General features: G+C 48.5%; 1 protein-coding gene across 1 annotated transcript in view; it reads left to right on the forward strand.

Moving 5' to 3' along the window:
- LOC123768064 (glutathione S-transferase kappa 1-like) overlaps positions 1–14,250 on the forward strand; it is a 152,281-nt gene that overhangs the window by 41,114 nt on the left and 96,917 nt on the right. Inside the window, exon 2 of the mRNA XM_069306859.1 lies at positions 7,742–7,924. Within this exon, the coding sequence (XP_069162960.1) occupies positions 7,742–7,924 (183 nt within the window). The remainder of the gene's footprint in view (positions 1–7,741; positions 7,925–14,250) is intronic.

The following is a 14,250-nucleotide window of genomic DNA, read 5'->3' on the forward strand; positions in this document are numbered from 1 at the left end:
AAATCAGCGACGCTGGTTAGGCCACTCCACGAGCGATACTAGGGTCGCGCCCTAGTCAGGAGCCTCGTGTGATACCACAGATCACCCTCCTTTCTACAACACCCCAGTGGTTAAGCGTCTCCACCAGTCAGTCCCGGGTATGACAATCCTTCAACTGCCGCTTCACAGGCAGGGTAACACCACAGTGTTCATCCGGGGGGCGACTCACAGCTGCTGCAGCAAACACTTGGTGACAAGACGGCTGCCTTGGGTAGACTGATCCAACTTCCATTACAGCAGTCCCAGGTCGACTCTGTAATCAGACACGTCATCAGTAACAGGGACACACAAAAGCACCTCACTTACAGGCTTAGACACAAACGCCCGACGTATCCATTCCATAGATGGCGTTGCTGTCTAAGCTCCACCTGACCAGAGGTCAGCAGCGGCTGTGTTACGAGCTAATCAGGACTGGAAACTAGCCCTTGTGGCCAGTACACCTCGTCCTCACCAGGTGTCGTCGTCCATTTGGAGGGGGTTTCGGGAGCTGACCCACAGATGGCGTGGTCGTCACTGCTCCAGGCTCGGACGCTGGATTCGGGTCCATAACACCGGGGCTGCCCCGTTGTAGTTCGTTTTGGGACTTGAGGGTGTTGGTTGCTTCGGTTCCATCCACGCCCCCTTGTCTTTCCCCTGGATCACCCTTCCTGCCTGCATCCGGTTCCTTACCGTCTGTAGGTTCGGGGCAGGGTTTTTGATGGTGTTGAGACTCAGGCAGTCTCGGGGAATTCCCCTTCTGGGGTAGTGACGGGGGCATTTGAGCCTGTTCCTCCAGCCGTGTTGTATGAGTGCCAATGGGCTCCCTTCCTTAGTGTTTTCACGGCTGCCCCGGTTTTCTGGTACGGCTGGGGCTTTGGGGGAACGGCTCGGCCCGGGGCCTGTCGTGTAGGTTCCTGGGGCTGGGGAGGGGCTGACTTGGGGGGGCCTTGACCCCGTTGGACCCCGTGGGGGTTTTTATCCCCCTCTAGGCGGGGCTTGTGGTTACGCGGAGTGGGGTCTTTCCTCCCCACTCGCCGTACGTGCTGTTGGGCGTCGGCCCCTCCCCGGGCTCGGTTCCTTGGCCTTTGAGTTGGTTGGTTCCGTCCTGTGGGTGGATGTTTCCTCCCACCCCTTTTTGGGACGGTGTTTTCGTCATGTTTCCCTGTTCGATGGGGTTCTGCGTGACTTCTGATCTCGGGTGCGCCTGCGCCTTCGTGTGCCTTCGGAACTAGTGTTGGCTTCTGTGTTCTCGAGGGTACGGGAAGGTTTTTCGCTACTTCCCGCATTATTGGAACATCTTTCGGCTCCTCTTCCTTGTCGCCTTGTTGGGCTACTTGTCGCTCTGTTGGGCTGCTTGTCGCCCTGTTGGGCTGCTTGTCGCCCTGTTGGGCTGCTTGTCGCCCTGTTGGGCTGCTTGTCGCCCTGTTGGGCTGCTTGTCGCCCTGTTGGGCTGCTTGTCGCCCTGTTGGGCTGCTTGTCGCCCTGTTGGGCTGCTTGTCGCCCTGTTGGGCTGCTTGTCGCCCTGTTGGGCTGCTTGTCGCCCTGTTGGGCTGCTTGTCGCCCTGTTGGGCTGCTTGTCGCCCTGTTGGGCTGCTTGTCGCCCTGTTGGGCTGCTTGTCGCCCTGTTGGGCTGCTTGTCGCCCTGTTGGGCTGCTTGTCGCCCTGTTGGGCTGCTTGTCGCCCTGTTGGGCTGCTTGTCGCCCTGTTGGGCTGCTTGTCGCCCTGTTGGGCTGCTTGTCGCCCTGTTGGGCTGCTTGTCGCCCTGTTGGGCTGCTTGTCGCCCTGTTGGGCTGCTTGTCGCCCTGTTGGGCTGCTTGTCGCCCTGTTGGGCTGCTTCTCGCCCTGTTGGGCTGCTTCTCGCCCTGTTGGGCTGCTTGTCGCCCGGTTGGGCTGCTTGTCGCCCGGTTGGGCTGCTTGTCGCCCGGTTGGGCTGCTTGTCGCCCGGTTGGGCTGCTTGTCGCCCGGTTGGGCTGCTTGTCGCCCGGTTGGGCTGCTTGTCGCCCGGTTGGGCTGCTTGTCGCCCGGTTGGGCTGCTTGTCGCCCGGTTGGGCTGCTTGTCGCCCGGTTGGGCTGCTTGTCGCCCGGTTGGGCTGCTTGTCGCCCGGTTGGGCTGCTTGTCGCCCTGTTGGGCTGCTTGTCGCCCGGTTGGGTTCCTTTTTGGGCTCTTTGCTTCTTTGGCCGGTTTTATTGTTCCTGCTTCCTCTTTTGGCTACTTTTCTCAAGCAGTAGTCCTGGCTGGCGCCTTCCCGCAGAGAGGGTGTGCGATTCGGCCAGCGTGTTATGCACATGCGCCGTGGAGTTTGTTTTGGTCTGGGCGGTGTTTCAAGGCTGGTGTTTTGCGCCATTTTTGCTACAGTGCTTCGCCTCTCGTTCATCTCCCTGGCTGCGGTATGTGTTCCTTCGCGCGGGGGGTGTCCTGGTTCCCAGTTGTGGGGAGGACACCGCAGTTTTCCCTGTGTCATGGGTGTGGACCGCCTCCTGCACCTCTCCCTGCTCTCCTGCGGGTCCGGCAGGGTCTGGCTCTGGCGTCTTCACCTGGCGGTGCTCCCTGGTTCTTCTGGGCACGGTTGAGTCGTGTCAAGTTCGTGCCACCGTTAGCCAGGTGAGTTTCTGCGGTCTGGCGTCTTTTGGCCGGGCGCTGGATGCGGAGTTGTTTATATACCTGTCTTTATTTAGGTATATTTTTGTACGACTGAGACCGTTCGCACACCAGTGACTGTCCCTTTTTCAACCCTTCCTGTCGCCCTCATGTGCATGTCCAACCCATGCTGGAGTCATTCAGGGGACCCTCCTTTTTTAATGTTGTGAGGTGTGGGGGTTGTAGGGTTGGTTCTGTACTCACCTGGTAAGGCTCCTGGCTGTGCTTGCAGGATTTGAGCTCTGGCTCTTGGGTCCCGCCTATCTGGTAGAACTTGCGGGATAGTACCAGTGGAGTGCAGTGGTGCTATTGGCCCAATTGGGGAACACTGTATTACCATCAGAGATCTGTGCTTGTTACACGACCTACTTGCAAGCATAAGCCTTCTTGCTGGTTCGTCCGTGGACTTCCAGGGCGCACTAGCCTGTTTTCGTATGGCAGTTCCGGCCCGTCCTGGTTGTGGGGGTATGTGGGCCGGTGGCCTGCTCCTAGCAGCTGCCTGGTGGGCCACCCTCTGGCCGGTCTAGCCTGGCCTTGGGCCGGGCTTGAGGTGTGAAAGAGCTCCCAGTACCTCATCCAGCAGGTATCGAGCGGGGTTTTCTCCGCCGTCGGTCGCCTGGTGCAGGTTTCTGCGCCTGCGGGGTTTTGTCGTGTCTCCGTTGGCCCTGTCTGGGGTCTGCCTGCTCTGTTCTCTGCCTTTGCAGAAGGGAGTTGCTATTTACATGTTGCATGTTGCAGTGGTGCCTCTTGCTGCTGCTGCACGTGTGCATTGGTACTGTGTTTCATGGTGGCGTGTCCTTGTTCCTGTGTCCGGTTGTGGAGTGGCACTTTGCTGCCGTTTTGTGCCTGGGGATTGTGTGGGGGTTTTTCTGTCCCTGCCTGATTGTCCACCCCTGGTTGTTATCCTGGGGTTTTTGTGCTTCTGCTCTTTCTTCCTGCCTCCTCTGCAGCAGGGGTGTTCTGCGTGTGTTCTTAGGCATTTGTCAGCCTTTGTCCAGTGATGTGCTTCCTTGTTTCGGTCTATTGCAGTTGTTCGTACCCCTTGGTTCGGGTACTGTTCTGGAGGCGACCCTTCCGCCTTCTTTGGTTTCCTAGCTTGCCCTGCCGGTTGTTTTTTTGGGGGGTCTTGCGTTGTCACGCGTCGGACCCGTCGTTTCTGAACTCCTGGCGGGCTTGCATGCTTTGGGGAGTTTTTCTGTTCGGCAGACGTTCCATCTCCTTGTGCCGCCTGGGTTTCGGTGGTCGCGCCCGAGATCTTCCCGCGGCTCCACCTTTTCCTGGGCTCGAAGGGGCCTTGTCGAGGCTGCTTATGTTCTGCCTCGCGGTCTCGCCTCCGGTTGGTGGTCGGGTTTTTTCGTGGTAGGTGTCCCACCTGCGTGCTTCTCTTGGCGGATGTATGGGGTATTTTGGCGGCCCTTCCTTTTCCTGTCCCTAATTAGGTGGTTACTCTTGTTAGCTTGGTTTACTCTCGGCTTGGTTTTCTGGTGGGGGTTGGGGGCCGTCGTCTTGCCACATACTGTCGCCTCTTTTCGTGCGGCGCGGGCGGAGCCGCTTCAGCTTGCTTTCGATCTTGGTGTTGCTTCTGCACCGTTAGTCAGCTGCCTTGTGCGTCGTTTCACCTCCGGCCTGTTCGTGCGCCGCTTGCACCATCCTGGTCTCTGGTCAGCGTGCTCTGTCTTCTCCTCGGTTGGTAGTGCCCCTTCAGTTCCAGTGTGTTTTTTCGTCGGCTCTTTCCTTATGGCCTTTGCCTCTGGGGGTTGAGTCGCTGAGTTTTCTTGCTCCTTCGGTTTTAGCATTTTGGTTGTTCATTGGCAGCAGTCTCCATCTTTTCTGGCGCGGGGTGGGGCTGCTGCGTTCTGGAGGGGTCCAGGGTTTGTTGGTGCTTCGTTGGTTGGGCCGGGGGTGTGTCGTTTTTTATGTTCAGTGGTGGCCCTCTGCTGTTGTTTGCGTGCCACGGTGTTTGGGTCCGGAGCGCGTTTTGCGTTGATCCGGTTCTGTTCTTCCTGGTTCACGGGTGATAGTGTCCCGGGTGGTCAGCCGTGTTCTTGCGGCTAAGCTGCCTGTGTTCTTCCCTCATGCCTGTGTTCTTCCCTCATGCCTGTGGCGTTCGTGGTTTCGCTGCTCTCGCTGCCGTCTGGGCGACGTGGCCTTGCAGTCTTTCGGGCATGGATTTTTGGTGTTCGTGCAGGGGCCTTGCTGCTCGTTGTTCTCGTGTTGTTCCCGGGACTTTTCGAGGCTATGGCGCCTTGGGTTGGTGTTTGCTGCCGGTTGTCTCGCCTCCTTGGGGGGTGCGTGGTGTCCGCCTCCCGGTTCTGTCCCTTTGACCTTCCTCTGTGGGTAGTTAGCTCCAGGGAGCCGACGGGGCTCCCCCCAGAAAACCAGCGTTGAATGTAATGAAACGTCATTTTCTGGGTGAGACCCGGAGGCTCCCCGGCAACCCTCCCTCCCTCCGGTCGGCGTTTTTTCGCGTGTTTTGACATCCAGCCTCAGAACTGATGGGTGGATAGCCGGCGTGGGAGGTCTGGGGCTCCCCCTTCCCCCTCCCGGGGAGGGGGGAGCTGCGCAGACAGCGGCGCGGTGACGTATGACATCATACTAGTTTCCTTGTTTTCTGTTGAAGAGTTCTATCCACTAGTTCGGCTTTAGGTAGCAATTTTCACCAGAATAGGGGTTTGTTTTGGAATGCTTACCTTTCTGGATGCTTGACCCGGGCGATGGCAGACATAGAATGCTTCCAACCACACGGGGGTTTCTATAGGCCATTACTCCCCTTGCCTCTCTGAGGGGGCCAGGTTCTGGCCGTGGTCCCTGGTAGGCCCTAGAACTCCATACACATGACTGATGCCAAAGTCTGACATTAGCATATCAGCTGGTAAAGCTCCGGGGAGCCTCCGGGTCTCACCCAGAAAATGGCGTTTCATTACATTCAACGCTAGTTTTTTGCCAGACTTGCCCACCCTATTGCGGGCAAAGTATGCCACCTAAGATTATTTTATTATATTTTCCGTGATCAGGGAACACAAATGAACAATTATAAGACAATTTTTATATATTTCTTGCACCTGAGCATGTTGCAGACTATAATTGGAAGAGCAGCACGGATTAAGACAATCTCAATAATTTAGATGCTTTTTTGTGTCTGTGTCATACACTTGCACTGTATTGCCTGTTTCAGCAATCTCCTGCTCTGAAGGGGCAAGTGAGTTCTGTATTGAGCAGCACTCAAGGCAGGACAGCACTAGGGATTTTAATAGTATAAGTATTGTGATAGGATTCATGAATGTGAAGGTTTTTGTAATATCTCTTTATCTTTTTTTTCCTAGCTGATGCTATATTTGCTTGGTTATGCTTCCTAAGCATTAGGTCGTCAGACGTTATTACTCCCAGATCCTTGGCATGTTGCCTTCTTACTATGGGCAGATTTAATTGTCGTGTAACTTGTATTTTGTTTGACCCCTCAACTACGCAACGCACCAGCAGGCCCTCGATGGGGGTGCTCAACGCGCCTCCGGGTATTTATTTTTTTAGCGTTCCATTCAAAACTCCCGCGGCTACATGGGGTTCACATCAGCTTCTTCAGGGCTCTTGTAAACAGACGCCATCTTTAAAAAAAATCGTGGGCCACATTCCTGGGTGTGAGAGCCTCAGTACTAAGTGAGCAACCAAGGCTGATGCACACAGCATGAGCTCACAGCACTGCTGTTCAGCTTGTGACCACAGCATCGCCTAATAATGTCAAAATATATATATATAACTTGTATTATTTAGCCATGATAGTATTACAGAAGAGCCTGAGTGTGATAATGACTGTATACAATGTTCAAATATCAATGATTCAACGCTGTTCATGATGTTCACAGTGCTAGCCACAACACCACAGCATTATTTCGTCCATCTAGGATTCTTCAAACAACTTCCTTGGTTCCTTTACAAAATAAACTTGTGGTCAGTTATTCATTTACAGGATTTAGTGACCAGTATTGTGATAACAGCTGGATTGTGGTGATAATTAGCACTGTGCGTAGTATTGTGGGAGGAGGAATTGTGGTGAGGGAGAGAATCTAGGTAGCCTCACTGTGTGTGTGTGGCAGCCACTCATGTTTTGCTCATCATACTAGCTTAGTGGTTCGCTATGGTGAACACATTTGTACATGAGTATATACAATGTGTATATATAGTGTAATAACAGCAACAGGAGTATGTTGGGAGGAGCTATTTTGGTGAGGGAGGTGACATAATCGTAGCGTCGTCTGCTGACTGCTGTGTGATTTCTCATGCAGTATATGGTGGCCACTGTAAAGTTTGGACACAATACTGGCTTACTTGCATAGTTCTGGTGAATAAAACATGTAGATAGGTATACATAACATGTGTAAATAGTGTAATAAAAACAATAACAGTGTGGTGGAAGAAGCAATGTTGGCGAGCAGGATGTTGGAGGAGCGAGTGAGACTGACTGGTGTGGCAGCTGTCACTCGTGGAGTTGAGTGTGTTGATGGTGAATGTATATAGTGTTTGATAGTGTATAGTGTGTAAATAGATTGTATATATACATAAATTAGCATGATGCATGGAAAATATGTGCAACATATGTGTACACATGTCATGCACGTAACAGTGTCTTCGGACAGTACGGATGTTCTACTGCCATAATATAGTGTAAGTGTTTATTATACATAGGATTGGTACGAAAAAACAAATAAAATGTATTTGGAACTGTGCCCAAAAAATGAACAAAAATATATTCGTGGCAACTGGCGTATCTTGAGCTGGACGCTCTAGTGGTCCCGGGGGCATACACCACGGGCGACCAGTGATTGATGACGTCACTTGCAAACTTACAGACCCCATAGCAGCCAAAGTAAGTACAATTTCAACTTTTTGTTAACATATCCATATTCAGGGAAGGGTTTCTAACACTTTCAAGAAAACAAAGAATTTTTTCCAGAGAATTTATTTCCTGCACATTGGGGGTGTCATATTTGGAAGCAGCAGTTGAGGGGTTAAGGTCTTAATTTTTAATATATCAGTTTTAATTTAATAATTAGTTATTGTGATTAATTGGTAAGAGCTAATTTCTTTCAGGTTCTAATGAGGTACAAGAAACACTGGAATGTGGAAATTGAGTTAAAACCCGTGCTTCTTTCTGGCATTGCTAAAGCAGCAGGCAACACGGCGCCAATGTTAGTACCTAATAAAGGTCGCTACATGGCTAAGGATTTGCTGCGATGTGGCACTTACTTCAATGTTCCTCTGAAGTTGGTTCAGGTATGTTTTGCTGTCCCACTTAATTGTATGTGCTGTAGTAATTATTATAAGATATAAATTATAATTTCACATTGTTGTAATTTTTGTTTGCACACTAAAAGTCGAGTGTTAATGCCAGTAATAACTTTTCTGGAAGGAGTCCCCCTCCCCCCAAGTTATCATGCTGAGATTACTCCTTGTAATTGGTTTACATCAGGCATGAGAGTTCTGTTTGGGCCACCAGGCACCAGAGCCAAAACCTGACCCCCCCTCCTCTCCTGCCCCTACATAGGAAGCTCCATAATTCCATCTGTAATGAGACCAGCAGCATCAACCTGGGCACAGACAGGCAGAGAGGCCAGGCACTGAGCATAAAACCTGCACCTCCTCCTGACATGGAAAAACATGGCAAATGGTGGCATAAGCCACTGATAGAGCCAGAACCAGAAACAGACCTGCAGGACATTCTTCTAACCAATATAGTATGTCATAATTGCCATAATTACCAGACTACCACCAACCACTGGGCCTTATCGAGGAGCTAAGGCACATGCATTCCTGGGGGGGGGGAGGCCACTCTAGAGGAGTAAGTCAAGAGGCAGACTCTCAAACCCTCTCTGGGAAAAGACCCCAGACTGAAGGCAGGGAGCAATGCCAGCAGCAGCCAGAGATGGTAATGCTGGCCACATGCATTGAAGGCAAACCAAGAATCATGACTTATAAGACAGGGTGACTGAAAAAAAAACAAAAAACAAGCAGGTGAAACTAAATGGGAGCAAATACAAGTACAGGTCCCTACACCGGACAGTCCAAAATGAAAGCCATCATTTAGATTAATTTTGAAGCTAAAAAAGAAACATTGTACCTGGATGCAGATGCACCAGGTGCGTGAATGACTGGAGCGGCAGACAAGGACTCTTCAAGCCACCGGGGCTGTTATCTGGTGGCAGGTGAGTGTTAATAACCAGCAGTTATTAAACTGCTGGTTAATAGTTATAGATCTGGTGTTGCCTATTACTATGCAATGTGAGTTTACATAATTCATGTTAGGGTTGCAAATGTTGTCCATGCAATTCCATGTTTCTGTGGGGAGCCCCATCAACTTCCTGAAGCTATCCAAACTGATATGTGCTATATTAGTTTGGGCCACCTGGCTCCCTCAGAGAGGCGCAGGGAGCAATGGCCTATGAGCACTTTACATTTATAGTATGTCATAATTGCCATCAACTGGGGAAGGACCCAGAAAGGTAGGCCAATCAAAACAGACCACTCTCTGGTTAACCTGTGCAATCTACACCCGAAAAGATTAAAATAACTCCTGTAGAAAGAAACCCAACGAGCAACACTTTATGCAGCTAGCACTCGTTAGCACTACCTCCAAAGTTCTTGTTCTGGATTTTTACCCTGTGTGGCTATTCCAGCTGTGTGTGGTGACCAGGTGTCTTAGTGTACAGGAACAGCATGCCCCTAAGGTGACCTTCCCTCGGTGCTCTGTGAGTACTTCCCCTGCGAGTCAAGGTTATCTTCCCTAGAGCGTTCGGGAGTCGCTCCCCGCTTGAGGACCTCAACGCTTGATGTTGTCTCGCCCTTGGAGTACATCGAGGGTCTAGGGGTTTCTGTCTTGCCCTGGGTAGGGGAGTGTTATTAGCTGGGAAGGGTGCACTGTGCCTGGAGTAGCTACCTTTACTTCAGTGCAGTGGACAATATTTCTCTCTGACTGCCCGTCTATTTGTTGTGTGTCTTCGGGGGTTTTTGTTTTAATTTTCTTTTCATTCTCTGGAATTCTTGCCTTGTTTAGACAGAGGTGGTCAGCTTAGCTTCTTATTAGCCCCTAAACTGTGCATAGCATATATATACGCTAGGAGTAACATGTCCCACTGTGCGCATGGCGTATATATATGACATTGAGTGCCGTATATAGTCACGATCACACTTGTAAGAAACTCCATTATTATGGTTATTTTTTGTTTTTTGAACATAAAAGTACAGTGGTACCTCGAATAACGAATTTAATCCGTTCCAGCGCCATACTCATCATGTGAAATGCCCGTGTTTCAAAATGAATGTCCCCATTGAACCACTGTGATGCGTCAAGTTTATTGTGAATATTCCCCTTGTGTGCATGACATCAAGTGTTCCCCAAAATTCTTTTTTCTTTGTAAAATGATAAATTCCCTTCCCTCAACATGTGTATGTAAACTTAAATACCAAATTACACTTACTCTGACTGTGGGGACGTGGACAAGGTGTGCTGTGACGTCATCAGGGCCTGGTCGCCCGTGGGTGAATCGCCCAGACATGGTCGCACGGGCCATTCAAGCACCGGGTGTTGCCACAAATATATTATCAATTATTTGTTTTATCTATTTCCAATGCGGTTTTATTTGTTTTTTATCGTATATAATACATATTTGTGTCCTTTACAATATGTATACAGTAGAACGTTCATAATGTTCCCTGGAACTGTGATACATGTGTCAGTAATGTGTCCACAATAAATATTTGTTACAATATTACCTGTTAAAAATAAACTAAAATTACAATATGTACAGTTTCACACACTATTTACACAGTAACACACTGTATTACACACTCAGTACTTCGAAAATGAGTAATAATCAACGAAGTAGCACATGGTACACCGCGCGACTTCACTCTCAGTGCACCAGGTACAGATAAATTTTCACTTCCTGTTTCTTCATTCTGTGTGCTTGCAAATAACGCACTCACATACACCCTTGGCTTTAGTACTTGTAGGTTGTATGTAGCCAAGCTTGTAAAGCATAAGGTAGTATTGAAAAGATTATAGGAAAAGGTCAATTTGTAAGGTAATCTTGAAAAGATCGCTTTGTATGGTCCCACACAGGAAGAGATTCAGCTTACCTCAAGAGTGTCCATCAGTTAGGAAGAGATTCAGGTATTCTTGAAAATATCTATAGAAAACACCACCATGGAAGTCGCTATCACTGTTCATCTATGCTATTTGTATCGGATGCATCATCACTGAATGCAGAAAACGATTCATCTATGTATCATCTAAATAAATTTGTAGCTAGCATAGGATTGCAAGGGTGACGCTCAGAGCTACAACTGGATACGCTCGCTGTATCGTCCTCATAGGTGGTGTATCACTTGCATCTGACCTTTGTGTTAGGTCTTTATTGCACCTTGCTTCACGAATATTATTACCCTTATGTTCTTCAAACAATAAGGTTTGAATTTCACCGACAGAGCGTTATCTTCAACACCTCGTCGGACAGGTGTTTGGGAGCCAGAGGTACGTTCGCCACCCATGGTTGCTTATTCAGTACTAACCCAGCCAGCAGCCCTAGGGCATTCTGGGAATTTTTTCCAAGATGGCTGCCTCTCACTGGAGGTCCTAAGAGTCCATTTCGTACACAACCAACCTCGTACACATTTAGAATTGATACCGAAAAATCAAAGAGTTTTCTCGGTTGGCGAAGTTTCCGGCCGACCGAGAATGCTCAGTTGGCGCAGTTAAGTGGTTAAAGAGACAGCAGCTTCCTCCCCAACCTCCTCCTCCCCTGATGAGAGCTCTTGTGCCTCCTCTTGATTAAGCTCCTTTTGAAGTTCCAGGAGTTCCTCAGTGGTCAGTTCCTCATTGTGCTCCTCCACTAACTCCTGCACATCAGCAGCATCCAACTCCAACAACCCAACAACTTCTTCCCTTTCCCAACACTGTCTTTAGCAAGCAGCTTCTTTGGCGACGTCGTGCGTTACAAATTGTAGTCACAAAACCACAAAAAACCAAAGAGAAGCGCAAATAAATGCAGAGGGATGCTTGTCGTGCACGATACAACAACAACACTGGCGTTGGAGGCGTGCAAGAATTTCTGAGATCCCGCAAGACACTAGGAAGCACCATGTGGTTTTGCTCGTTAATAGAGGTGAAGCTCGTCAATATAGACAAATTTGCTGCAAGTGGCTCGCTCGTTACTTGAAATGCTCGTAGATAGAGCAGCTCATTAATTGAGGTGCCACTGTATTTGTTCTATGTATTTCCAATGCGGTTTTATTTGTTTTTTGTATCGTATATAATGCATATTTGTGACCTTTACAATATGTATACAGTAGAACGTTCATAATGTTCCATGGATCTGTGATACATGTCAGTAATGTATCCATAATAAATGTTTATTGTCACAATATTACTGTACTTGTTAAAAATTCACTAAAATTACAATACATTACAAGTGCAACAGTCTCCGTGGTGTAGTGGTAAGACACTCGCCTGGCGTTCCGTGAGCGCTTTGTCATGGGTTCGTATCCTGACCGGGGAGGATTTACTGGGCGCAAATCCTTAACTGTAGCCTCTGTTTAATGCAACAGTAAAATGTGCACTTGGATGTAAAAATGATTCTTCGCGGCGGGGATCGTATTCCAGGGACCTGCCCGAAACGCTACGCATACCAGTGGCTGTACAAGAATGTAACTCTTGTATATATCTCAAAAAAAAAAAAAAAAAAAAAAAAAAAAAAATACAGTACAACCTCGATTCAATGTACCCCGATTCAACGAATCTCCGGCTAGTTCGCACACTCTTCAGGCCAGATTTACTCGCCCGGTTCGACGAACAATGGTTCGCCGAAGCAGGGCGAATCCTAAAAAAAGCAGTATGAAGACATGTTTAGCACTCCGATACTCAGCATGAAAGTGGAAGATTCGGACAATTTCTTTATGAATGATACTCAAACACCTGTAAATATAACTAATATCAACACGAGCGTGGCAGATTTTGAAAGAGAAATTGACAATATGCCCATGCACTCAGCCCTGGGTCCAGACTCATGGAATTCAATATTTATAAAGAAATGCAAAGTGCCAGTAGCACAGGCACTCAGTATAGTGTGGAGGAAGAGCTTTGACACAGGGGGGATACCAGATGCGCTTAAAGCAGCAGACATTGCCCCTCTACACAAGGGTGGTAGCAAAGCATTGGCAAAGAATTATAGACCAGTTGCACTAATGTCCCACATAATAAAGGTATTTGAAAGAGTGATCAGGAGTCAGGTCACTAGATTCATGGACTCCAATGACCTCCACAATCCAGGCCAGCATGGATTTAGAGCAGGAAGATCATGCCTCTCACAGCTACTTGACCACTATGACAAAATCACTGAGGCATTAGAGGAAAAACAATGCAGATGTCATATACACAGATTTTGCAAAGGCATTCGACAAATGTGACCATGGAGTGATTGCACACAAAATGAAGTCAATGGGTATAACTGGTAAAGTGGGACGCTGGATACTCAATTTCCTGTCAAACAGAACACAGAGTAACAGTCAATCAAGTAAAATCGAGTCCGAGTGCAGTTAAAAGCTCTGTACCTCAAGGTACAGTCCTTGCACCACTGCTGTTCCTTATTCTCATATCAGATATAGACAAAAACACAAGTCACGGCTTCGTGTCATCCTTTGCAGATGATACAAAAATTAGCATGAAAATTACCTCTGCTGAAGACATTGATAAACTACAAACAGATATTAACAAAGTTTTCGATTGGGCAGCAGAAAATAACATGATGTTTAACGGTGATAAATACCAGGTACTCAGATATGGCAAAAATGAGAATCTTAACACATAATACAGGGTACAAAACACAATCGAATCTGCCCATAGAAGGAAAACAGCATGTCAAGGGTTTGGGAATAATGATGTCCGACGACCTAACGTTTAGGGAGCATAACCAAGCAAGTATTGCGTCAGCCAGAAAAATGATAGGATGGATTACGAGAACCTTCAAGTCCAGAGATCCCATCACAATGGTTGTACTCTTTAAATCACTTGTGTTGTCCTGTCTTGAGTACTGCTCAGTACTCACTTCCCCCTTCAGAGCAGGAGAGATTGCTGAAATTTAGGGAATACAGAGAACATATATGGCACGCATAGACGAGATAAAGCACCTAAATTATTGGGATCGTCTCAAAGCTCTCCAAATGTACTCATTAGAAAGGAGACAAGAGATACCAAATAATACACACATGGGAAATACTGGAGGGACAGGTCCCAAATCTGCACAGTAAAATAACAACGTACTGGAGTGAACGACATGGAAGAAAATGCAGAATAGAACCAGTGAAGAGCAGAGGTGCCATGGGCACAATCAGAGAACACTGTATAAACATCAGAGGTCCATGGTTGTTCAACGTCCTACCAGCGAGCATCAGAAATATTACAGGAACAACCGTGGACATCTTCAAGAGGAAACTAGATTGTTTCCTCCAATGAGTGCCAGACCAACCATGCTGTGGTGGGTATGTGGGCCTGCGGGCCGCTCCAAGCATCAGCCTGGTGGACTAAACTCTCACAAGTCAAGTCTGGC

The sequence above is a fragment of the Procambarus clarkii genome, chromosome 59 (genome assembly GCF_040958095.1).
Source record: "Procambarus clarkii isolate CNS0578487 chromosome 59, FALCON_Pclarkii_2.0, whole genome shotgun sequence".
NCBI lineage: Eukaryota > Metazoa > Arthropoda > Malacostraca > Decapoda > Cambaridae > Procambarus > Procambarus clarkii.